We start from the raw sequence: 24,963 nt of genomic DNA, 5'->3' as shown, positions 1-24,963 counted from the left end.
GTGATGGGATTTTTGGATGGGATTTTTATTGGATGGAAGTTGGAGAATTTTGTGATCGGATGGATTGGATGATTTTGGGGTATTTTGGGATAGGGATTTTGAGATGTGAATTTTGGGATATTTTGGGATGTGAATTTTGAGAATGCAATTCTGTGATGGGATTTTTAGGATGGGGATTTTGGGAATGGAATTCTGGGATGGGAATTTTAGGATGGGAGGTTTTGGCATATTTTGGGATATTTTGGGGTGGGAATTCTGTGAAGGGATTTTTGGGATGGGAATTTTGAGATGACGATTTTGGAATGGGATTTTTGGGATGGGGATTTTGAGAATGCAATTCTCGGATGGGAATTTTGGGATGGAGATTTTGGGATGGGATTTTTGGTTCGGGATTTTTGGGACAGGATTTTGGTCTGGGAGCTTTTGGGATGTTTTAGGATGAGATTTTTGGGATGACAATTTTAGGATGGGATTTTTGGGACAGGAGTTTTTGGGATGGGGATTTTGGGATGTTTTAGGACGGGAATTTTGGATGGGGATTTTGGGATGGGGATTTTGGGATGACAGTTTTGGGATGGGAGTTTTGGGGTGGGGATTTTGGGATATTTTGGGATGGGAACTTTGGGAATGCTGTTCTGTGATGGGGATTTTAGGATGGGATTTTTGAGATGGGGATTTTTGGGATGACAATTTTAGGATGGGATTTTTGGGACAGGAGTTTTTGGGGTGGGGATTTTAGGGATGACAATCTTGGGATGTGCATTTTGGTTCGGGATTTTTGGGATGGTTTCGGAAGGGATTTTTGGGATGGGTGTTTTGGGATGTTTTAGGATGGGATTTTTTGGGACAGGAATTTTTGGTTCGGGATCTTTGGGATGACAATTTCGGGACCGGGATTTTGTTGCGGGAGCTCCCGGCAGTGCCCGAGGCCGCCCCGGAGCCTCCGCGGCCGTTCCGCTCCCACCCCGCCCCCCGCCCCGGTTCCACCGCTCTGTGACGGCGCCGGGCGGAACCGGGGCCGCTCTGTGACGTCATCCCCGGCCCGGCGGGACCCTCGGGACCGGCGCGGAGCCGGGGGAGCCTCGGGCGCTGCCGCTGTGCCCTGGCCCAGCCATGGCTCCGCTCTGGCTCCTGCTGCTCCTGCTGGCCGCGCCCGCCCGCGCCACCTGGGACTCGTGCGAGTGGGTGACACCCCAGCGCCACCTAAGGGTCCCCAAGGTCACCTGAGGGTCCCTGAGGGTGTCCCGAGGGTCCCCAAGGTCACCTGAAGGTCCCCGAGGTCCCCTGAGTGTCCCCGAGGGTCCCCAAGGTCACCTGAGGGTCCCCAGAGTCCCCTGAGGGCGTCCCGAGGGTCCCCTGAGGATGTCCCCGATGTCCCCCGAAGGTCCCCGAGGGTGTCCCGAGGGTCCCCAGGGTTACCTGAGGGTCCCCAAGGGTGTCCCCCAAGGTCACCTGAGGGTCCCCAGGGTCCCCCTGAGGGTCCCCTGAGTCCCCCAAAGGTCCCCAAGGTCCCCTGAGGGTGTCCCGAGGTCCCCTGAGGGTGTCCCGAGGGTCCCCAAGGTCCCCGAGGTCCCCTGAGTGTCCCCGAGGGTCTCCTGAGGGTGTCCCCAGGGTCTCCAAGGTCCCCCAGGTCACCTGAGGGTCCCCTGAGTCCCCTGAGTGTCCCCGAGGTCCCCGAGGGTCCCCTAAGGTCCCTGATCTCATCTGAGGGTCCCCTGAGTGTCCCCAAGGTCTCCAAGGTCCCCGAGGGTCCCCAAGGTCCCCTAGGTCCCTGAGGTCACCGCAGCCCAGGGGGTGTCGCAGCCCCGTGCCCGGCTCTGGCACCACCAAGGGGACACGTGCGACACTGGGGGGGTTCCTGTCCCTGTGTCGGGGGTCCCCTTGTCCCTGTCCCTGTGTCCCTGTCCCTGTGTCCCTGTCCAGTGTCACGGTTCCTGTGTCCCTGTCCTCCTGTCCCTGTGTCCCTGTCACAGCCCAGGGCTGGCACAGCCGGTCAGGCAGAGCCGGTGGGCACAGCCACGTGCCCGGGGCATGTCCCTGTCCCCGTGTCACCATCCCTGTCCCTGTCCCTGTCCTGGTGTCAGGTGTCCCTGTCCCGTGTCGCGGTCCCAGTCCCTGCTCCTGTCCTTCTGTCCCCATGGCTGTCCCTGTCCCTTTGTCCCCATCCCTGTCCCCTCTGTTGCTGTCCCTCTGTACCCGTCCCTGTCTCCATCCCTGTCTCTGTCCCCATTGCAGTCCCTGTCCCTGTGTCCCTCTGTCCCTGTCCTCATCCCTGTCCCTTTGTCCCTGTGTCTCTGTCCCCTCTGTCCCTGTTCCTGTCCCTCTGTCTGCATCCCTGTCCCCATCCCTGTCCCCACATCTGTCCGTGTCCCACGTCTGTCCCTGTCCCCACATCTGTCCGTGTCCCCACGTCTGTCTGTGTCCTGATGGCTGTCCCTGTCCCCACGTCTGTCCCTGTCCCCATGCCTGTCCCTGTCCCCATCCCTGTCCCCACGTCTGTCCCTGTCCCCATGTCTGTCTGTCCCTGTCCACACGTCTGTCCCTGTCCCCACATCTATTCTTCTCCCCATGTCTGTCCGTGTCCCCATGTCTGTCTGTCCCTGTCCCCACGTCTGTCCGTGTCCCCATCCCTGTCCGTGTCCCCATCCCTGTCCCCATATCTGTCCGTGTCCCACGTCTGTCCGTCCCCCCCAGCGGAACGTGCGGTCTCCAGCCCATGGCCGAGGAGTTCGGCGGCGGCTCCGGGCCGGTTCCCGGGGCCTGGCCGGGGCTGGCGAGCATCCAGGACCCGCTGCGGGCCGGCAGCGGCCACGTCTGCGGCGGGAGCCTGATCGCGCCCGGCTGGCTGCTGACCGCGGCGCGCTGCCTGCCCCGGTGAGCCGGGATAGACCCGGGTGGGACCGGGATAGGCTGGGATGGGACCGGGATAGACCCGGGATGGGCACGGGATCGCGCCGGGCTGGCTGCTGACCGCGGCGCGCTGCCTGCCCCGGTGAGACCGGCTGGGACCGGAACAGACCCGGGATAGGCTGGGGTGGACTGGGGTGGGACCGGGATAGGCCCGGGATGGGCGCGGGATCGCGCCGGGCTGGCTGCTGACCGCGGCGCGCTGCCTGCCCCGGTGAGCCGGGATAGACCCGGGTGGGACCGGGATAGATCCGGGATGGGCTGGGATGGGACCGGGATGGCCCCAGGATAGCACTGGAATGGGACAGGATGGGCTGGGATGGGACCGGGATGGACCGGGATGGGCTGGGGTGGGACCGGGATAGCCCTGGAATGGGACAGGATGGGCTGGGATGGGACCGGGATGGACCGGGATGGCCTCAGGGAGCTCTGGGATGGCCCTGGGATGATCCGGGATGATTTTGGATGCTCTGGGATGGGCCTGGGATGATCCAGGACAATCTGGGATGGTCCAGGATGGCCTCGGGATGGCCCCGGGAAGCCCCGGGATGATCCATGCTGCCCTCCCCCCCCGTTACCCCCGGTGTCCCGGGCAGTCCAGCTCTCCCTCACCGTGCCCGGTGCTCCCGGTAGCTCTCAGCCGCCCCTCCGTTACCCCCGGTGGTCCCGGCTGTCTCCGCCGCCCCTCACTGTGGTCCCGGTTGCTCTCAGCTCCCACTCACGGTGCCCCCGGTACTCCCGGTTGCTCTCAGCTCCCCTGACGGTGTCCCGGTGTCCCCAGGAACGTCACCGCCTGCCGGGTGGTGCTGGGCGCCGCCGACCTGAGCGACCCCGGGCCCGAGGCTCAGGTGCGGCGGGTGCGGCGGGCGCGGCTGCACCCGGGGCTGGACGTGGCGCTGCTGCAGCTGCAGCCGCCGGCGCGGTGCAGCGACTTCGTGCAGCTGGGCTGCGTCAGCCGCGCCGGGCAGCAGCGGGGCACCGAGGGCATCGGGCCGTGCTACACCGCGGGCTGGGCACCGCTGGCGGGCACAGGTGAGTGCCAGGTGTGTCTGAGATGGGCACAGGTGTGTCTGAGATGGGCAGCGGGGCACGGAGGGCATCGGGCCGTGCTACACTGCGGGATGGGCACCGCTGGCGGGCACAGGTGAGAAACGGGGGGCACAGGTGTGTCTGAGGTGTGTCTGAGATGGGCACAGGTGAGTGCCAGGTGTGTCTGAGCTGGGCAGCGGGGCACCGAGGGCATCGGGCCGTGCTACACCGCAGGGTGGGCACCGCTGGCGGGCACAGGTCAGAAACGGGAAGCACAGGTGGGTACAAGTGTGTCTGAGGTGTGTCTGAGGTGTGTCTGAGATGGGCACAGGTGAGTGCCAGGTGTGTCTGAGCTGGGCAACGGGGCACCGAGGGCATCGGGCCGTGCTACACCGCGGACTGGGCACTGCTGGCGGGCACAGGTGAGTGACGGGGTGGGATGGGCACAGGTGAGTGCCAGGTGTGTCTGAGATGGGCACAGGGCAGTGCCAGGTGTGTCTGAGATGGGCAGAGCAGCACCGAGGGCATCGGGCCGTGCTACACCGCAGGGTGGGCACCGCTGGCGGGCACAGGTCAGAAACGGGAAGCACAGGTGGGTACAAGTGTGTCTGAGGTGTGTCTGAGATGGGCACAGGTGAGTGCCAGGTGTGTCTGAGCTGGGCAGCGGGGCACCGAGGGCATCGGGCCGTGCTACACCGCGGGGTGGGCACCGCTGGCGGGCACAGGTGAGTGACGGGGGGCACAGGTGGGCATAGGTGAGTGCCAGGTGGGGCTGAGGTGTCTGAGCTGGGCACAGGTGAATGCCAGGTGTGTCTGAGCTGGGCACAGGGCAGTGCCAGGTGTGTCTGAGCTGGGGCTGGGCTGCCCTGGCAGGCAGAGGTGAGTGCCAGGGGAGGATAAGATGGGCACAGGTGACCCCCAGGTGTGTCTGAGGTGGGCACAGGTGAGTGCCAGCTGTGCCTCTGTGTCAGGTTAAGATCCCATCATGGTCTCAGGTCTGGCCTGAGGGTGGGCTGGGGTCCCTGGGATGGGGGCTGGGGTCCCACAGAAGACACAGGTGTGTCCCAGGTGTGCCCAGGTGTACCCAGGGGTGCCCAGGTGTGGGGCAGGTGTATCCCAGATGTGTCCAGGTGTATCCCAGGTGTACCCCAGGAGTGCCCAGGTGTGCCCCGGGTATATCCCAGGTGTCCCCAGGCATACCCAGGAGTGCCCAGGTGTGCCCCAGGTATCCCCAGGTGTATCCCAGGTGTGCCCAGGGTGTGTCCCAAGGGTGCCAGGTGTCCCCAGGTGTGCCCAGGTGTCCCCAGCTGTGCCCGGTTCTGGCTCTCACGCCCGGCCCCGCCCCCAGCCCCGCCCCGGGAGGTGATGCGGGAGGCGCAGGTGCGGCTGCTCCCGCCCGAGCTCTGCGACAGCGCCGGGAGCGCGGCCCCGGCCCAGGTGTGCGCGGAGCACCCGCGGGGCGGCTCCGACACCTGCCAGGTGAGCCCGGCCCCGAGCCCCGCCCCTCGGCCGGAGCCCCGCCCCGTTCCCGCTCCCCACCTGGGTCCCGTGTCCCGGTGCCAATCCCTGTGCCAGTTCCAATCCCAATCCCGATCCTGATCCTGATCCCAATCCCAGTCCCTCTCCTGATCCTGGCCCCAATCCTAATCCCAATCCTGACCCTGGTGCCAGTTCCAATCCCAGTCCTAGTCCTGATCCCAATCCTGATCCCAGTCCTAATGCCAGTCCCATTCCCGATCCCAATCCCGATCCCGGTGCCAATACCAATCCCCATCCCGAACCAGTCCCAACCCCTATTCCAATCCCAGTCCCTGTCCCGATCCCGGTCCTAATCCCAATCCCGATCCTGATCCCGGTGCCAGTTCCAGTCTCAATCCCAGTCCCAATCCCAATCCTGATTCCAGTCCTAATCCCAGTCCCAACTCTGGTCCCGATCCCCATCCCAATCCCGGTGCCAGTTCCAATCCCAATCCCGATCCTGATCCTGGTGCCAGTTCCAATCCCAATCCCAGTCCCGATCGCAATCCCAATCCCAGTCCTGATCCCAATCCTGATCCTCATCCCCATCCCGATCCCGGTGCCAGTTCCAATCCCAATCCCCATCCCAATCCTGATCCCAGCCCCAGTCCCGATCCCCATCCCAGTCCCGGTGCCAATCTCAATGCCAGTCCCAGTCCCTGTCCTGATCCTAGTGCCAATCCCAATCCCCATCCCAATCCTGATTCCGGTCCTAATCCCAATCCCAGTCCCAATCCCCATCCCATCCCGGTGCCAGTCCCGATGCCGCTCCAGGTTCCAGTCCTGATCCCGATCCTGGTGCCAATCCCAATCCTGGTTCTGGTCCTGATCCCGATCCCAATCCTAATCCCAGTCCCAGAGCCAATCCCGATCCCAATCTTGATTCTACTCCCGATCGTGATCCCGCCCCCTTTCTGTGTCCTGGGGCTGCCGTCCCAGTCCCGATCCCAATCCCAGCCCCGATTCCAATCCCGATCCTGGTGCCAGTGTTGATGCCAGCCCCATTCCCGTTCCCATTCCCGCTCCCCGCCCAAGTCCAGTGTCCCGGGGCTGCCATCCCGATCCCTGTGCCAATCCCGGTGCCAGTTCCAATCCCAATCCTGATCCCGGTCCCAATCCCAATCGCAATCCTGATCCCAGTCCCGGTGCCAATCTCGATCCCGCTCCCGATCCTGATCCCGATGCCAATCCCAATCCTGGTTCCAGTCCCGTTCCCGGTCCTGATCCCAGCCCCAGTCCCGATCCCGTTCCCGTTCCTGATCCCGATCCCCACCCGTGTCCCGGGGCTGCCCCTCTGCCTCCCTTCCCTTCCCTTCCCTTCCCTTCCCTTCCCTTCCCTTCCCTTCCCTTCCCTTCCCTTCCCTTCCCTTCCCTTCCCTTCCCTTCCCTTCCCTTCCCTTCCCTTCCCTTCCCTTCCCTTCCCTTCCCTTCCCTTCCCTTCCCTTCCCTTCCCTTCCCTTCCCTTCCCTTCCCTTCCCTTCCCTTCCCTTCCCTTCCCTTCCCTTCCCTTCCCTTCCCTTCCCTTCCCTTCCCTTCCCTTCCCTTCCCTTCCCTTCCCTTCCCTTCCCTTCCCTTCCCTTCCCTTCCCTTCCCTTCCCTTCCCTTCCCTTCCCTTCCCTTCCCTTCCCTTCCCTTCCCTTCCCTTCCCTTCCCTTCCCTTCCCTTCCTTTACCCTCCCGTCCCTCTCCCGGTCAGGGTGACCCGGGTGCGCCCCTCGTGTGCCGGTTCCGGGGCTCGGGCCCGTTCTGGCTCCTCGGTGTCACCGCCAGCGGCCGCGGCTGCGTCTTCACGCCGGCCTGGCTCTTCAGCCGCTGGATCCTGCGGCAGCTGGAGAGCCCCGAGCCCATCGACACCTTCACGAGCACCGGCAGCAGCACCGGCAGCAGCCCCGGGGGCAACGGGAGCACCGAGAGCAGCGGCGGGAGCGGCCCGGAGCTCGAAGAGCCGAACGCGGTGCTGCTGCGGTTCTTCTCCGTGATGCGGGACTTGATCCGCTTCCTGCGGGACACCGCGGGCGGCTGAGGGCGCGGGAGCGACCGGGACACCGGGGCGGGGCTGCCGGTGTACCGGGGCAGGAGTGCCGGTGTACCGGGACGGAGTGACCGGACACCGGGCGGGCTGCCGGTGTACCGGGGCAGGAGTGCCGGTGTACCGGGACGGGAGCGACCGGGACACCGGGGCGGGGCTACCGGTGTACCGGGATGTGAATTCCCTCCCGGGATGAAATTCCCCGTGTACCGGGATGGGAATTCCCTCCCGGTGTGCCGGGATGGGAATTCTTTCCCGGAGGAGTACTCCCGGTATCCCAGGACAGGAATTCCCTCCCGGATGGGCATTCCCGGTGTCCCAGGATGTGAATTCCCTCCCGGGACGGGAATTCAGGGTGTACCGGGACAGGAATTCCCTCTCGGTGTGCCGGGACGGGCGTGCCCGGTGTGCCAGGACCGGAATTCCATCCCGGATGAGCACTCCCCGTGTTCCGGGACAGGAATTCCCTCCCGGTGTCCCGGGCCTCGCCCGCTCCGTGCCCATCCCGAGGAGCGGCCCCGCCCCCCCGGCTCTAATTTGAATAAAATCCCGCATTTTGCTCATTCCTGATTTCCTCATTCCTGATTTGCTCGTCCCCGTTTTTCTCATTTCCGTTTTGCCCATTCCCATTTTTGCTCATTCCCGTTTCCCCCATCCCCGTTTTGCCTGTTCCTGTTTTTCTCATTCCCATTTTGCCCATCCCCGATTTGCTCATTCCATTTTTGCCCATCCCCGTTTTCCTCATTTCTGTTTTGCTCATTGCCATTTTCCCCATCCCTGTTTTGCTCATTCCCATTTTGCCATTTTCTTCATTCCCATTTTGCCCATTCCTGATTTGCTCATTCCCATTTTTCCCATCCCCATTTTTTCTTGTTCCCCTTTTGCCCATTCCTGTTTTGTTCATCCCTGTTTTGTTCATCCCAGTTTTGCCCATTCCCGTTTTTCTCATCCCAGTTTTTTCCATTCCCGTTTTGCCCATCCCCGTTTTTCTCATCCCCATTTTGCCCATTCCCGTTTTCCCATTTTCTTCATTCCCATTTTGCCCATTCCTGATTTGCTCATCCTTGTTTTGCCCATTCCCGTTTTACCCATTCCCCGTTTTTCCCATCCCCATTTTTCCCATTACCGTTTTGCTCATCCCCATTTTGCCCATCCCCATTTTGCCCATTCCCATTTTGCCCATTCCCATTTTGCCCATTCCTGTTTTGCTCACTCCCATATTTCCCATTCCCATTTTGCTCATCCCCATTTTGTTCTTCCCCGTTTTGCTTGTTCCTGTTTTGCCCAATCCTGTTTTCTTCATTCCCATTTTGCCCATCCCCGTTTTGCTCATTGCCATTTTCCCCATCCCTGTTTTGCTCATTCCCGTTTTGTGCATGCCCATTTTCCCCATCCCTGTTTTGCTTGTTCCCATTTTGCCCATCCCCATTTTTCTCATCTCCGTTTTCCCCATGCCTGTTTTGCCCATTCCCATTTTGCCCATTCCTGTTTCGCTCGTTCCCGTTTTTCTCATCCCAGTTTTGCCCATTCCTGTTTTTCACATTCCTGTTTTTCCCATCCGCATTTTTCCCATTCCCAATTTCCTCATTCCCAATTTGCCCATTCCCATTTTGCTCATTCCCATTTTTCCCATCCCCATTTTGCTCATTCCTGTTTTGCCCAAATGTCACTGGGAGGTCCCCAGATGTCACTGGGGGGTCCAAGGGGTCACTGGGGGTCCTCAAGGCTCACTCGGGGTCCCCAGATTTCACTGGGAAGAGTCCCAGAGGTCACTGGGAGGTCCCCAAGGGTGACTGGGAGGGGTCCCAGGGGTCACTGGGAAGAGTCCCAGAGAGGACTGGGAGGTCCCCAAATGTCACTGGGAAGGGTCAGGGGTCACTGGGAGGTCCTTAAGGATCACTGGGGGTCCCCAAATGTCACTGGGAGGCCCCCAGGGGTCACTGGGGGGTCCCAGAGGTGGCTGGGGGGAACTCAAGGGTGACTGGGAGGGACTCAGGGGTCACTGGGAGGGGTCAGGGATTACCAAGAGGGGTCAGAGGTCACTGAGGGGTCCCTCTGTCCATCCTGGGGGTTCCCAGGCTGGATTTGGGGGCGGGAACACACAAATGGGAGCACAGAATTGGCTCCGCCCTCTCACAGAAGCCCCTCCCCTTTCCATAGACCCTGGCCACCCCTCCTGACCACGCCCCCTCTGTTCTAGCCCCGCCCATCCGCCGTAGCCACGCCCATCCGTTCTAGCCCCCCCACCTGCTCGAGCCCTGCCAATTCCTTGTAGTCCTGCCAATTAATTGTAGCCCCGCCCATTCGCTCTACCCACGCCCATTCCATGCAACCCCGCCCATTCGCTGTGGCCCCGCCCATCCGCTGTAGCCCCGCCCACCGCGCTCTAGCCCCGCCCATCTGCTGTAGCCCGCGTCAATTCGCTGTAGCCCCGCCCCCCCCGCTGGCCCCGCCCCGTTCCCGCCGTGCCCCGCGCTCCAAGATGGCGGCGCCGTGGCCGCTGCCGGTGCTGGCGCTGCTGGCGGCGGGGGCGGCGCTGGGCGAGGCCGGGGGGCTCTGCCGGGGGGGCACCGGCACCGGAACCGGCACCAGGGTGAGCACAAGGGGCTCCGGTATCGGGGGGAGCGAGGGGGACCTCAAGTACAAGGGGGTTCTGCCGGGGGGAACCGGCACCGGCGTCGGCACCAGGGTGAGCACAGAGGTGTCCAAGAGCACTAAGGGAACGGGGAGGGCTCCGGTACCGGGGAGAGAACCGGCGCCGGTACCGGGGTGAGCACGGGGGGCTCCGATACCGGGGGGAGCGAGCGGGCTCCGGTACCGGCATCAGGATGAGCACAGGGGGCCCCGGTACCGGGGGGTTCTGCCGGGTGGGCTCTGGTACCGGGATCACCGGGGTGGAACCGGTACCGGTACCAGGGTGAGCACGGGGGGCTCCGGTACCGGGAGCACCGGGGAATCGAGGGGGCCGGGACAGCACTCGGTACCCGGTACCGGTGTTCATCAGGGCCCCGTGCCGGGAACTCTCATTAATATTAATTAGGGGGCGTGTAAACAGAATCGCCGGTAGCCCAGAGGGGCTCTTAATAAATATTATTATTAATAATTAATATTAATCAGGGGGTGTGGAACCCAGTAGAGTTTGAATCTGTGAGGGGAGGGGCCGTGTGATGTCCTCATTAATATTAATTAGGAGTGAACCAACCAATAGCGGCCGTAGCTGCGAGGGGCGGGGCCACGTGGTTTCCCTCAATATTAATTAGGGGCTGTATAAACCAAGTGTGTTTGAATTCGTGAGGGGCGGGGCCACGTGTATGTCCTCATTAATATTAATTAGCATAAACAGCTCCTTTACCTGGGAGGGGCGGGGCTGCTTGCTGCCCTCATTAATATTAATTAACGGGTTCAAATTAATGAGTCCGCCGGTTCCAGTTCATTAATGCTAATGAGGGGCGGTTCTGGCTCCTGCCAGCTGATTTATATTCATGAGGGGGCTGCGGATCCTCAGTAGCATTAATGAGGGCGCGGGGCTGGTCATTAATATTCATGAGGTCTGCGGGGGTCTCACCACCGTGTCACCCTCGTGTCACCTCCATGTCACCCTCGTGTCCTTCTCGTCTCCCTGTCCTGGTGCCACCCCCGTGTCCCTGTCCTGGTGTCCCCTGGTGTCCCCTCCATGTCCCCCTGGTGTCCCTGTGGTGTCCCTGTCCTGGTGTCCCCATGGTGCCACCCCTGTGTCCCCCTGGTGTCCCCACCATGTCCCTGTCCTGGTGTCCCTGTCCTGGTGCCATCCCCATGTCCCTGTCCTGGTGTCCCCTGGTGTCCCCATGGTGCCATCCCCGTGTCCCTGTCCTGGTGTCCCTGTCCTGGTGCCATCCCCATGTCCCTGTCCTGGTGTCCCCTGGTGTCCCCATGGTGCCATCCCCGTGTCCCTGTCCTGGTGTTCCTGTCCTGGTGCCATCCCCATGTCCTGTCCTGGTGTCCCTGGTGTCCCATGGTGCCATCCCCGTGTCCCTGTCCTGGTGTCCCTGTCCTGGTGCCATCCCCATGTCCCTGTGGTGTCCCTGTCCTGGTGTCCCCATGGTGCCATCCCCGTGTCCCTGTCCTGGTGTTCCTGTCCTGGTGTCACCCCCATGTCCCCCCTGTGTCCCCCTTGGTGTCCCCCTGGTGCCATCCCCGTGTCCCCTCTGTGTCACCCCTGTGTCCCTGTCCTGGTGCCACCCCCGTGTCCCCTCCGTGTCCCCCCAGGCCGGTGACACCGAGAGCTGCCGGGTGAGCCTGACCCTGGAGCACTCCTTCGAGCTGGGTGAGGGACACTGGGGACATTGGGGATATTGGGGACATTGGGGACATTGGGGACAATGGGGGCATTGGGGGGATTGGGGACAGTGGGGGGATTGGGGACATTGGAGACACTGGGGGACATCAGGGGGATTAGGGACACTGGAGGACATTGGGGACACTGGAGGACATTGGGGGGCCCTGAGAACATTGGGGACAGTGGGGATATTTGGGACATTGGGAGACATTCAGGACAGTGGGGACAATGGGGACAGTGGGGGGCACTGGGGATGTTGGGGGACAGGGGGACATCAGGGACACTGGGGGACATCGAGGGGATTGGGGGCACTTGGAGGCATGGGGACATTGGGACATTGGGGACACTGATCTGGGTGGCAGCATGGGGACATGGAGGTGGCGCTGTGGCTGTGGGAATGGGAATGGCTCTGGGGGCACAGGGACAGGGTGGCACTGGGGACATGGGGAGAGGGTGGCACTGGGGACACAGGGATGGCATCAGGGGCAGGGGGACTGGGCTGTCCCTGGTGCCAGCGCTGTGTCCCAATGTCCTCATATCCCCCTGTCCCCATGTCCCTCTGTCCCCATACCCCCATGTCCCTTTGCCCTCATGTCCCCATGTTCCCCTGTCCCATATCCCTCTGTCCCTGTCCCCATCTCCCTCTGTCCCCTGTCCCCTTTGTCCCCTCTGTCCCCATCCCTGTCTGCATCCTTGTCCCTGTCCCCCTGTCCCCTATGTCCTTGTGCCCAATCCTGTCCCCCATCCCTGTCCCCATGTCTCCTCTGTCCCCTCTGTCCCTATCCTTCTGTTCCTCTGTCCCCATCCCTGCCCCCATCCCCCTTTCTGTCCCCTGTCCCTGTCCCTGTCCCTCTGTCCCTGTCCCCTCTGTCCCCTCTGTCCCCTCTGTCCCCTCTGTCCCTTCTGTCCCTATCCTTCTGTCCCTCTGTCCCCATCCCTGTCCCCCATCCCCATCTGTGTTCCCCTATCCCCTGTCCCTGTCCCTCTGTCCCCATCCCTGTCCCTGTCCCTGTCCCCATGTCCCCCTGTCCCCATTCCTGTCCCCTCTATCCCCTGTCCCTCTGTCCCTGTCCCCTCTGTCCCTGTCCCTGTCCCCGTCCTTGTTTGTGTGCTTGTCCCCTCTATCCCCATCCCTGTCTCTGTGTCCCTGTCCCTCTGTCCCTGTCCCCCTGTCCGTGTCTGTCCGTCTGTCCGTCCCGCAGATGACGTTCCCCGGTTCCGCCGCCGGGGGTCGCTGTCGCTGAGCTGGGGCCCCGAGCCCGCGCTGGCGCTGGCGCAGAAACCGCTGGGGGAGGAGGAGAGAGCGCGGCTGAGGGTGAGCGACGGACAGACAGACAGACATGGGGACAGACGGACATGGGGACAGCAACGGGGACACGGGGACCGCTGGGGGAGGAGGAGAGAGCGCGGCTGAGGGTGAGCGACGGACAGGGGGACAGACAGACATGGGGACAGACGGACATGGGGACAGACAAACAGGGGGACAGACATGGGGACACGAGGGGAGGAGGAGAGAGTGCGGCTGAGGGTGAGCGACGGACGGACAGATGGACAGACATGGGGACAGCATCGGGGACAGGGAGACAGACAGACATGGGGACCGCTGGGGGAGGAGGAGAGAGCGCGGCTGAGGGTGAACGACGGACAGACAGACAGACATGGGGACAGCAACGGGGACAGGGGGACAGACAGACATGGGGACCGCTGGGGGAGGAGGAGAGAGCGCTGCTGAGGGTGAGGGACAGACGGACATGGGGACAGACGGACATGGGGACAGCAACGGGGACACGGGGACTGCTGGGGGAGGAGGAGAGAGCGTGGCTGAGGGTGAGCGACGGACAGGGGGACAGGGGGACAAACGGACATGGGGACAGCAACGGGGACACGAGGGGAGGAGGAGAGAGCGCTGCTGAGGGTGAGGGACAGACGGACAGACAGACACGGGGACAGACATGGGGACAGCAACGGGGACATGGGGACCGCTGGGGGAGGAGGAGAGAGCACGGCTGAGGGTGAGCGACGGACGGACAGAGGGACAGGGGGACATGGGGACAGACGGACATGGGGACAGACAAACAGGGGGACAGACATGGGGACATGAGGGAGGAGGAGAGAGCACGGCTGAGGGTGAGCAACGGACGGACAGAGGGACAGGGGGACATGGGGACAGCAATGGGGACACAGGGGGAACATGGGAAGAGCATGGCTGAGGGTGTGACAGACGGACAGAGGGACACCGAAGGGACATGGGGACACACCAGGACACGGGGGGACATGGAGAGAGCGCGGCTGAGGGTGAGCGACAGACAGACAGGGGGACATGGGGACAGACATGGGGGACAATGTGGGGGACATTGGGGTGACACTGAAGGGACATGGAGGTGACCCTGGGGTGACGTTGGAGTGACATACAGGTGACACTGGGGGGACATTGCACAGATACCAGGGGACACTGGGTGACACTGGGTGACACTGAGGTGACATTGGGTGACAATAAGGTGACACTGAGGTGACACTGGTGTCCCCACAGGAGGTGGCAGCGCGGGACGGGCTGTACCGGGTGCGGGTCAGGGGGTGTGCAGGGTTCAGGGTGACACTGAGGTGACACTGAGGTGACACTGGGTGACAATAAGGTGACACTGAGGTGACACTGGTGTCCCCACAGGAGGTGGCAGCGCGGGACGGGCTGTACCGGGTGCGAGTCCCTCGCCGTCCCCAGGGCCCTGGCGAGGACGGGGACACCGAGTTTGTCACCTCCTTTGTGAGGGCGGTGAGTGACACTGGGGACACCTGGGATACCCCTGGGGACACCCTGGGGACACCCTGGGCCATCTGGGGACACCTGGGGACACCCTGACCTGTGTCACTTCTGTCACCCCCTGTGTCACCCCCTGGGACACCCCAGGGTCCTCCTGCCCCTTGTCCCCCCGTGTCACCCCATGTCCTTGTCACCCTCCCTGTGTCCCCCTGTGTCCTCTCTGTGCCCTCACCCTGTGCCCCTGTCCTCTCATGTCCCCCGTGTCCCCATGCTACTGTCCCCTCATGTGTCCCCTGTGGCACTGTCACCTGCGTCCCTGTGTCCCCTCACATGCCCTGTGCCACTATCACTCATGTCCCCATGTCCCTGTCCCCTCACATGTCCCCTGTGCCACTGTCACCTGCGTCCCCGTGTCCCCTCACATGTCCTGGTGTCCCTGTCCCCTCATGTCCCCCTGTGGCACTGTCACCTGTGTCCCTGTGTCCCCTCACATGTCCTGGTGTCCCTGTCCCCTCATGTCTCCCCTGTGGCACTGTCACCCATGTCCCCTGTGTCCCCTCACATGTCCCTGTGCCACCATATCCTGTGTGCTCATGTCCCTGTGCCACAATCACCGTGTCCCCCTGTCCCCTCACATGTCCCTGTACTCCTGTCCCCTCATGTCCCCATGTCCCCTCATGTCCCCATGTCCCCTGACGTGTCCCCATGTCCCCTCATGTCCCCTCATGTCCCCATGTCCCCTGACGTGTCCCCCTGTCCCCAGTGTGCCCTGCTGGAGTCCCACCTCTCGGACCAGCTGTCCCTGCACCTGGACGTGGCCGGGCACGTGGTGGCCCTGGGCGTGGTGGCCGCCCCTGGCACCTGCAGGGGCACCTGGGTTGAGGACGAGCACCTGGAGACGTTCAACACCTCGGTGGCACTGAGACAGCCCCAGCCCGCGGCCACGTGAGGGACACGGGGACACGGGGACAGGGGACAGGGGGACAGGGGGACAGGGGGACAGGGGGACATGGGGACATGGGGACAGGGGGACAGGGGACAGGGGACAGGGGGACATGGGGACAGGGGGACAGGGGGACAGGGGGACAGGGGACAGGGGATATGGGGACAGGGGATATGGGGACAGGGGGACAGGGGGACAGGGAATATGGGGACAGGGGACATGGGGACATGGAGACAGGGGGACAGGGGACAGGGGGACATGGGGACAGGGGAGATGGGGACAGGGGGACAGGGGATATGGGGACATGGGGACAGGGGACAGGGGGACAGGGGACAGGGGGACATGGGGACATGGGGATGGGGGACATGGGGGGACATGGGGACATGGGGACAGGGGGATATGGGGACGGGAGACGGGGACATGGGGACACGGGGACAGGGGGACACGGGGACACGGGGACATGGGGACAGGGGGATATGGGGACAGGGGACAGGGACAGGGGAGAGGGGACAGGGGATGGGGGACAGGATGGGGGACAGGGACAGGGGACAGGGGGGTACGGGGACAGGGGGGACATGGGAACAGGGAATGGGGACAGTGGCAGGGACAGGAGGGGGCAGGGGGACAGGGGATGGGGATGGGGACAGGGGACACAGGACAGGGGACACTGGACAGGGGATAGGGGATGGGGACAGAGAGGGACACAGGGATATGGGGGGGATGTGTGGGGATGCGAGGGGATGGGGACAGGGACAGGGGACATGGGGACATGCGGATATGGGGGGGACTTGGGGACAGGGGATGGGGATGAGGGACACGGGGGGACAGGGGAATATGGGATGGGGACAGGGACAGGGGACGGGGGGACACGGGGGGATGCAGGACAGGGGACAGGGAGGACATGGGGGGACATGGGGGGACACGGGGACATGGAGGATGTGTGGGGATATGAAGGACACGGGGACATGGGGACACAGGGAGGGACATGGGGAGGACAAGGGGATGGGGGGGACACTGGGATATGGGGGACATGGGGACGGGGGGGACATGGGGAGATGTCCCCTGTGTGTCCCCTTGGTGTCCCCAATGTCCCCTGTGTGTCCCCTTGGTGTCCCCAATGTCCCCCTTGGTGTCCCCAGCCCCGAGACCGCCGCCTTCATCCGGCACCTGGAGCAGGAGCAGGCCCAGCGCGCCCGCAACCCCCAGGAGCAGAAATCCTTCTTCGCCAAATACGTGAGGGACACCCCAAAAACACCCCAAAAACACCCCAAAACCAGCCCTGAAACAGCCCAAAAACACCCCAAAAACACCCTGAAATCCTTCTTCGCCAAATACGTGAGGGACACCCCAAAAACCACCTGGGGCACCCCAAAAAACATCTGGGGCATCCTAAAATCCTCCCTGACACCCCAAAATCCACCCTGACACCCCAAAACCACCTGATTTAGGGGTGGATTTTGGGATGATCTGGGGTGATTTTGGGGAGATTTTGAGGGAGTGATTTGGGGCTGATTTGGGATGGATTTTGGGGTGATTTTGGGGTTATTTGGGGAGGTCATTTGGGGCTGATTTTGGGTTGATCTGGGCTGATTTGGGATGGATTTTGGGGTGATTTGGGGTGGATTTTGGGGTTGATATTGGGGTGATCTGGGCTGATTTGGGGCTGATTTTGAGTGGACTTTGGTGTGGATTTGGGCTGAGTTTGGGGTGAATTTTGGGGTGATTTTGGGGAAGATTGTGGGGTGGATTTGGGCGGATTTTGGGGGCTGATATTGGGGTGATCTGGGTGATTTTGGGGTGATCTGGGTGATTTTGGGTGGATTTTGGGCTGATTTTGGGGTGAATTTTGGGGTGATTTTGGGGGAGATTCTGGGGTGAATTTGGGTGGATTTTGGAGGCTGATATTGGGGTGGATTTTGGGGTGGATTTGGGGCTGATTTTGGGGTGATTTTGGGGTGGATTTTGGGCTGATTTTGGGGTGATCTGGGCTGATTTTGGGGTGATTAGGGGCTGATTTGGGGTGAATTTTGGGGTGATCTGGGGTGATTTTGGGGCTGGTTTGGGGGGTGATTTGGGGCTGATTTTGGGGTGGATTTTGAGGTGATCTGGGCTGGTTTTGGGGCTGATTTTGGGATGGATTTTGGGCTGAGTTTGGGGTGATTTTGGCTGATTTTGGGGCGAATTTTGGGGTTATTTGGGCTGATTTTGGGGTGGATATTTGGGTTGATTTTGGGGTGGATATTTGGACTGATTTGGGCTCATTTTGGGTGGGTTTTGGGGTGAATTTTGGGGTGGATTTTGGGCTGTTTTGGGCTGATTTTAGGGTGAATTTTGGGGTGATTTGGGGCTGATTTTGGGGTGAATTTTGGGGTGATCTGGGCTGATTTGGGGTGGATTTTGAAGTGAATTTGCGGGGAGTGATTTTGGGGTGGATTTGGGCCGATTATGAGGTGGATTTAGGGGTGACTTTGGGCTGATTTTTGGCCTGATTTTGGGTGGATTTAGGGGTAATTCGGGGCTGATTTTGGGCAGATTTGAGCTGATTTTGGGGCACATTTTGGGTTGATTTGGGTGGATTTTGGGGCTTATATTGGGGTGATCTGGTGATTTTGGGTGGTTTTTGGGTGGCTTTGGTGGATTTTGGGGTGATTTTGGAGGGGTTTTGGGCTGATTTTGGGGGAGATTCTGGGTGGATTTGGTGGATTTTGGGGCTGATATTGGGGTGATTTTGGGCTGAGTTTAGGGTTATTATGGCTGATTTTGGGGCGAATTTTGGGTTATTTGGACTGATTTGGGCTCATTTTGGGTGGATTTTCGGTGGTTTAGGGTGAATTTAGGGTGAATTTTGGGCCATTTTAGGGTTGATTTTAGGGTGAATTTTGGGGTGATTTTGGGGTGATTTTGCGAGGTGATTTGGGGCTGATTTTGGCGTGAATTTTGGGGTGATCTGGGCTGATTTGGGGTGGATTTTGAAGTGAATTTGCAGGGAGGGATTTTGGGGTGGATTTGGGCCGATTATGAGGTGGATTAGGGTGACTTTGGGCTGATTTTTGGCCTGATTTTGGGTGAGTTTAGGAGTAATTTGGGGCTGATTTTGGGCAGATTTGAGCTGATTTTGGGGGCACATTTTGGGTTGATTTGGGGTGGATTTTGGGGCTTATATTGGGGTGATCTGGGTGATTTTGGGGTGGCTTTGGGTGGATTTTGGGGTGATTTTGGAGTGGATTTGGGGCTGATTTTGGGGGAGATTCTGGGGTGGATTTGGGTGGATTTTGGGGGCTGATATTGGGGTGGATTTTGGAGTGGATTGGGCTGATTTTGGGGTGATCTGGGCTTATTTTGGGTGATCTGGGTGATTTTGGGGTGGATTTTGGGGTGATTTTGGAGTGGATTTGGGGTGGATTTTGGGGGAGATTCTGGGGTGGATTTGGGTGGATTTTGGGGGCTGATATTGGGGTGAATTTTGGGCTGATTTTGGGGTGATCTGGGCTTATTTTGGAATGGGTATTGGAGTGGATTTTGGGTTGATTTGGGGCTGGTTTTGGGTGGACTTTGGGGTGGTTTGGGTTGGATTTTTGGGGTGGGTTTTGGGGTGATTCTGAGGTGGGTTTTGGGGTGATTTTGGGGGGGTGATTTTGAATGGTTTTTGGGCCGATTTTGGGGCTGATTTGGGGCTGGGTTTTGGGTGGATTTAGGGGTAATTTGGGGCTGATTTGGCCTGATTTTAGAGTGAATTTTGGGGTGGTTTGGGCTGATTTTGGGTGGATTTTGGAGGGGGTTATTTGGGCTGATTTTGGGGTGGATTTGGGGCTGATTTTGGGGTGGCCTGGGCTTATTTTGGGGTGGGTATTGGGGTGGATTTTAGGGTTATTTGGGCCTGATTTTGGAGTCATTTTTGGGGGGTGTTTTGGGGCTGAACTTGGGGTGATTTTGGGGCTGATTTTGGGCTTATTTTGGGGGTGTTTTGGGCTGGATTTGGGGTGATTTTGGGGCTGATTTTGTGCTGACCCCTCTTCCCTCTCCCCGCAGTGGATGTACATCATCCCCATCGTGCTCTTCCTCATGATGTCCGGAGCCCCCGACGCGGGGGGGGCACAGGGAGGGGGCGCGGGGGGCGGGGGAGGGGCGGGGGTCAGGTGAGACCCCCCCCCAAAATCCCCCCCGGACCCCCCAGTGTGGGGGGTGGGCAATAAAGCTGTGTGAGACCCCAAAATCTGTGTGAGACCCCAAAATCTGTGTGAGACCCTAAATCTGGGTGTGAGACCCCAAATCTCTGTGACCCACCTAAATCCAGGTGAGACCCCTCCCCCAATGCAGATATGACCCCAAAATCCGGGTGTGAGACCCCAAAATCTGTGTGTGACCCCCTAAATGTGGGTGTGACCCCAAATCCAAGATCCTCCCAAAAATCCGGGTGTGACCCCCTAAATGTGGGTGTGAGCCCCCAAAATGTGAGTGTGAACCCCCCGGTTTGTGCGTGCCCCCCCCAGTCTGGGTCCCTGGGATCGGGGAGAGCTCTCGGGGCCCCAGGGGGACCCCAAAATCTCAGCTTGGTCTTTAGGGGAGCCTGGGCAGGGATTTGGGAAAAGGAGGTGGGGCTTGCACGAACAGACCCGGCCCCTTATGCAAATATGAGAGAAACGCCCCTTTATGCAAATACAAAAAAGGGTACAGTGTGTTAGAGCCACGCCCCTTTATGCAAATTCAGAGGCGGTGCTGTGCATGATAACCATGCCCCTTCATGCAAATACAGAGTTGGTGTGGTGTGTCAGCCACGCCCCTTTATGCAAATACAGGGAGGTGCTGTACACTATAACCATGCCCTTTTATGCAAATACAGAGGCAATACAGTGAGTCATAGCCACGCCCCTTTATGCAAATATCGAGGCAATACCATGAGCCTTACCCACACCTCTTTATGCAAACACAGAGCCGGTACCATGATCTATAACCACGCCCCTTTATGCAAATACAGAAGTGGCTCTGTGAGCTATAACCACGCCCCTTTATGCTAACATAGCCGGCCCCATAAGCTTTAGCCACGCCCCTTTATGCAAACACAGCCGGCTCCATGCGCTGTAGCCCCGCCCTATTCCGGGAACTCCCGCTCGGCGCTGCCACCCCCTCTCACGCCGGGGGCGGTGCCGCGTGCGCGCCCACTGATTGGCGGCAGGGATCACGTGGCCGTCGCGGTGACGTCAATTCCCGGAAGCGCGGGCGCCGCTCGGCGAGTCCGGAACCGCTCAGCTCCACCGAGACCCGGGATCGAACCCGGGTCCCTCCGCTTGCCCCTCTGTCCCTTCTGTCCCCTCCTGTTCCTCTGTCCCCTCTGTCCGTCCGCTGTCCCTTCTCTCCCCAGTTTCCCCACTGTCCCTCTGTCCCCTCTCTCCCCGCTGTCCCCTCTGTGCCCCCTCTGTCCCTCTTTCCCCCTGTCCCTCGCGTGTCCCTCTGTCCCTTCTGATCCTCCTGTCCCGCTGTCCCCTCTCTCCCCGCTGTCTCCTCTGTCCCTCTGTCCCCTTCCCTCCCCTCTCTCCCCGGTTTCCCCTCTCTCCCTTCCCTCCCCTCTGTCCCCTCTCTCCCCTTTGTCTCCGGTGTCCCCTCCGTCCCTCTCTGCCCCCGTCCCCGTTGTCCCCGCCGCTGTCGGGTCTCTCCCGGTGCCCGGGATGGCGGAGGGCGGCCCGCGGCGGCTCCGGCCCTGGTTGCTGGCCCAGCTGCAGAGCGGGCGCTTCCCCGGTTTGCAGTGGGACGACGCGGCCCAGACGGCGCTGCGGATCCCGTGGGCGCACGGCGGGCGGAGCGGGGCCCGCGAGGGCTCGGGGGCGGCGCTATGCAAAGTAGGGGCGGGGCTGGGGCGGTTCTATGCAGAGTAGGGGCGGGACATAACAACGAGGGGCGGGGCTATGCACAGTGAGGGGAGTGGGGCTATAACAGAGACGGGGCGGGGGCGGCGCTATGCAAAGTAAAGGCGGGGCTAGGGGCGGGGCTTTGCCGGGTGGGGGTGAGCTAGAGCATCGAGGGGCGGGGCTATGCACAGTGAGGGGAGTGGCCAGCGACAAAGCGGGGACAGCACGATGCACAGTAGGGGCGGGGCCTGCAGGGTAGGGGCGGGGCTACAGCGACCGAGGGGCGGGGCTATGCACAGTGAGGGGAGTGGACAACGATGGGATGCGGGTGGTGCTCTGCAAAGAAGGGGCGGGGCCTTCGGCGTAGAGGCGGGGCTTGTGGGGCAGGGGCGGGGTTATGCAAAGTAGGGGCGGGGCTACAGTGACCGAGGGGGCGGGGCAGCACTATGCAAAGTAGGGGCGGGGCTATACAGGATGAGGACGGCGCTGTGTGACGTGGGGCTATAGCACTGAGGGGCGGGGCTGCAGCGAGCAAGGGGCGGGGCTATGCGCAGTAAGGGGCGGGGCTAGCGATGGGGCAGGGATTGCACTCTCCAGGGTAGGGGCGGGGCTACGCAGGGTAGGGGGCTGCACAGTGGGGCGGGGCTATGCAAATTAGGGGCGGTGCTAGGCAGAGTGAGGGGTGGGGCTCTGCAGAATGAGGGGCGGCGCTGGGGGAGGTGCTCTGCAGGCTGTGGGCGGGGCTATAGTGACCGAGGGGCGGGGCTCTGTAGAGTAGGAGTGGGGCTGGGGGCGGGGCTGTGCAACGCGTGGGATTTTGCATAAAGGGGCGGAGCTAGGTAGTGAAGGGTGGAGCCTGCAACGTCAGGGGCAGGGCTACACAGAGGGGCGGGGCTATAGAGACTGAGGGGCGGGGCTATGTAGTGAGGGGTGCAGCCTGCAGGGTCAGGGGCGGGGCTATTCAGAGAGAGGGCGGGGCCCGGCACGGTGGAGGCGGGGCTAATAACGATGCTCTGAATTGTTAGGGGCGGGGTCAAGGGCGGAGCTTAGTGATGGGCGGGCTTCTCAAAAGTGAGGGGCAGGGCTCTGTAAGGTGATGGGCGGGACCTGGCTTAGAGGCGGGGCTTAGATAGAGGCTGTGAAAGAGGGAGGAGCTAAGAAGAGGGCGGGGCTATTGGCGGGCCCACGCTAAGCAAAGCCATGGGAGGAGGCGGGGCTTGAGCCACGCCCCCTCTGATGAAGGAACCTGGTGGGGGCGGGGCTTTGAGCATTGGGCGGAGCCATGCAAAGTGCGAGATTGGGGCGGGGCCCGCGCTATGCAAATGAGCTGGGCGTGGCAGTGGGCGTGGCCTGAGGGCGCTGCTCCCGGCAGGCGTGGGCGGAGTACAAGGGGCGGCTGCGGCCCGGGGACCCCCCCGACCCCGCGGGCTGGAAGACGCGGCTGCGCTGCGCCCTGGCCCGGAGCCCCGAGTTCCGGCAGCTGCCGGGGCGGGGCCGCTCCGACGGGCCCTGCCCGTACCGCGTGTACCGGGTGCTGCCCGCCCGCGGTGAGAACCGGGAACGGGGATGGGGATGGGAATGGGAACGGGAATGGGGATGGGAATGGGAATAGGGGGATTGAATGGGGGGGAACGGGAAATGGGGGCATCGAATGGGGGATGGAGATTGGTGGGACACAGGGAATGGGGTGGGGGGATTGAATAGAGAGGACACCGGAAATGGGTGAGGGGGCTGAATATAGGGGGACACACAGGAAATGGGGAGTGAATATGGGGGTAAACAAAGGAAATGGAATGAGGGGACTGAATATAGAGGGGGACACTGGAAAAAGGGTGAGGGGGCTGAATATGAGGGGGCACACAGGAAATGGGGAGTGGGGACTGAATATATGGGGACACACAGGAAATGGGGAGTGGGGACTGAAAATGGGGGGAGACACAGGATATGGTGTGAGAGGACGAAATTTGGGACGACACACCGCAAATGGGGATGGAATCTGGGAGGGAAACGGGAAATGAAGAGTGGAGACTGAATATGGGGGGACACACCAGAAACGGGAACTCATTTTGGGGGGGACACACTAGAAAAGGGGATGGAATATGTGGGGACACACCAGAAATGGGCTTGGGGGACAGAATACAGGGGGGCACACCAGAAATGGGGACTCAATATGGGGGGACACACCAGAAATGGGGGTGCAGGTGTCAGAGCCGTGTTAACCCTCTCAGTGCCGCCCCCCCAACAGAGCCAAAGCCCCCCAAGGGCCGGCAGAGCCAGAAGGAGGCGGGGCTGAGCCCCACGGAGCCCCTCCCACCGACCCCGCCCCCCGAGAGCCAGGATGGAACCACGGATGAGGAAAAGCCCGGTGAGAGGGGGGGATGGGGGAGGTTCTGGGCCAATCCTGGGGCTGGAGCAGCCCTGGGGGTGGAGCTAGGGGGCGGGACCTCTGCATGACCACACCTTTTTAGCAGAGGCTCCGCCCCCGGAAGTGCTGCCCCTGCGCATCGAGGTGGAGAGCGCAGAGCCCCTCCCCCCTGCCGACGGTAAGCCACACCCCAAAAGGGGAGGAGATAAACATGGCCATGCCCTCAACACTGTCTGTCACAGCATTCCCTTCTCCCCGAAACCTGGGGACCTGCAGAGCTTTGGCTCCACCCCCACCCTCTATGGCCCCGCCCCTTTCATTCCCCCCCCCTTTAGCAATGCCCCACCCTTAGCCCCGCCCCTCGTGGTGACCCCGCCCCTCTCATCTATACCCCACCCTTTAGCCCCACCCTCCAGGAGGACCACTCCCCTTTCATTTATACCCCACACATTTAGCCACGTCCCTCACAGTAACCCCACCCCTTTAAATCCAACTCCATCTCCTTTAGCCCCGCCCACTCCCCAACCTTAGCCCTGCCTCCTTAATTCCTAATCCACAACCTTTAGCCACGCCCCACTCCCTACCTTTAGCCCCACCCCTCACAGTGACCCTGCCTGTTTAACTTACACCCCACCCTCTTTTACCCAGACCCACTCCTCACCTCTAGCCCCGCCCCTTGTGTTGTCCCCGCCCTCTTCATTCCCACCCCCCCCTTTAGTCATTCCTGACTCCCCACCTGAAGCCCTCCCTCGTGCTGGCCCCGCCCCTTTCATTCCTAGACCACCCCCTTAAGCCACATCCCACTTTTCACCTTTAGCCCCGCCCCTCACAGTGTCCCCGCCCCTTTCTTCTACACCCCACCCTTTAGCCCCGCCCCTCAGGACTATGCCCCTTTCATTTATACCCCGCTCTTTTAGCCACGCTCCTTGCCGTGACCCCACCCCTTTAATTCCCATCCCACTTTTTAGTCCCGCCCCTTGCAGTGAGCGCGCCCCTTTCATTACACCCCACCCTTTAGCTACGCCTCACTCACATTTAGTTCTGCCCCTCCCGGTGTCCCCGCCCCTTTAATTTATATTTCACTTTTTAGCCACGCCCCATTCTTCACTTTTAGCCCCGCCTCTCATACTGACCCTGCCCCTTGAATTCCCACGCCACCCCCTTTAGCCACATCCACTACCCACCTTTAGCACCGCCCCTCGTGGTGGTCCCACCACTTTCTTTTATACCCCGTTCTTTAGCCCGCCCCCCGCGCTG

At 61.3% G+C, this 24,963-nt stretch overlaps 3 protein-coding genes across 3 annotated transcripts; all 3 read left to right on the top strand.

Moving 5' to 3' along the window:
* Window positions 1–855: 855 nt before the first annotated feature.
* Window positions 856–7,502, top strand: LOC135441487 (acrosin-like). The gene is made up of 5 exons (XM_064701032.1): window positions 856–1,181; window positions 2,695–2,874; window positions 3,689–3,939; window positions 5,285–5,415; window positions 7,150–7,502. Exons 1-5 carry the CDS (start codon window positions 1,114–1,116, stop codon window positions 7,474–7,476), a joined length of 957 nt encoding a protein of 318 aa, XP_064557102.1. The 5' UTR covers window positions 856–1,113; the 3' UTR covers window positions 7,477–7,502.
* A 2,436-nt stretch (window positions 7,503–9,938) lies between these two features.
* EMC10 (ER membrane protein complex subunit 10) lies at window positions 9,939–19,711 on the top strand. The gene is made up of 7 exons (XM_064701033.1): window positions 9,939–10,075; window positions 11,728–11,785; window positions 13,000–13,112; window positions 14,463–14,567; window positions 15,319–15,500; window positions 16,638–16,731; window positions 19,528–19,711. Exons 1-7 carry the CDS (start codon window positions 9,965–9,967, stop codon window positions 19,636–19,638), a joined length of 774 nt encoding a protein of 257 aa, XP_064557103.1. The 5' UTR covers window positions 9,939–9,964; the 3' UTR covers window positions 19,639–19,711.
* A 979-nt stretch (window positions 19,712–20,690) lies between these two features.
* LOC135441486 (interferon regulatory factor 9-like) lies at window positions 20,691–23,884 on the top strand (the record flags this gene model as incomplete). The annotated part of the gene is made up of 4 exons (XM_064701031.1): window positions 20,691–21,332; window positions 22,714–22,888; window positions 23,587–23,706; window positions 23,813–23,884. Coding segments are annotated over exons 1-4 (538 nt in total), but the record flags the coding sequence as incomplete, so codon positions are not given.
* Between the last annotated feature and the right edge of the window lie 1,079 nt (window positions 23,885–24,963).

Source organism: Zonotrichia leucophrys, unplaced genomic scaffold, assembly GCF_028769735.1.
Source record: "Zonotrichia leucophrys gambelii isolate GWCS_2022_RI unplaced genomic scaffold, RI_Zleu_2.0 Scaffold_309_62330, whole genome shotgun sequence".
Classification (NCBI taxonomy): Eukaryota; Metazoa; Chordata; class Aves; order Passeriformes; family Passerellidae; genus Zonotrichia; species Zonotrichia leucophrys.
The sequence above is the reverse complement of the archived record's forward strand: the minus strand, read 5'-3'. Positions and strand labels throughout refer to the sequence as shown.

Bases quoted from the DNA above. Each gene is read 5' to 3' on its own strand.
- LOC135441487 (XM_064701032.1), top strand. From the start codon at position 1,114: ATGGCTCCGCTCTGGCTCCTGCTGCTCCTGCTGGCCGCGCCCGCCCGC. The intron at 1,182-2,694 runs GTGGGTGACACC...CGTCCCCCCCAG, and splicing joins GCCACCTGGGACTCGTGCGA to CGGAACGTGCGGTCTCCAGC. The intron at 2,875-3,688 runs GTGAGCCGGGAT...CGGTGTCCCCAG, and splicing joins GCGGCGCGCTGCCTGCCCCG to GAACGTCACCGCCTGCCGGG.
- EMC10 (XM_064701033.1), top strand. From the start codon at position 9,965: ATGGCGGCGCCGTGGCCGCTGCCGGTGCTGGCGCTGCTGGCGGCGGGG. The intron at 10,076-11,727 runs GTGAGCACAAGG...GTGTCCCCCCAG, and splicing joins GCACCGGAACCGGCACCAGG to GCCGGTGACACCGAGAGCTG. The intron at 11,786-12,999 runs GTGAGGGACACT...TCCGTCCCGCAG, and splicing joins GGAGCACTCCTTCGAGCTGG to ATGACGTTCCCCGGTTCCGC.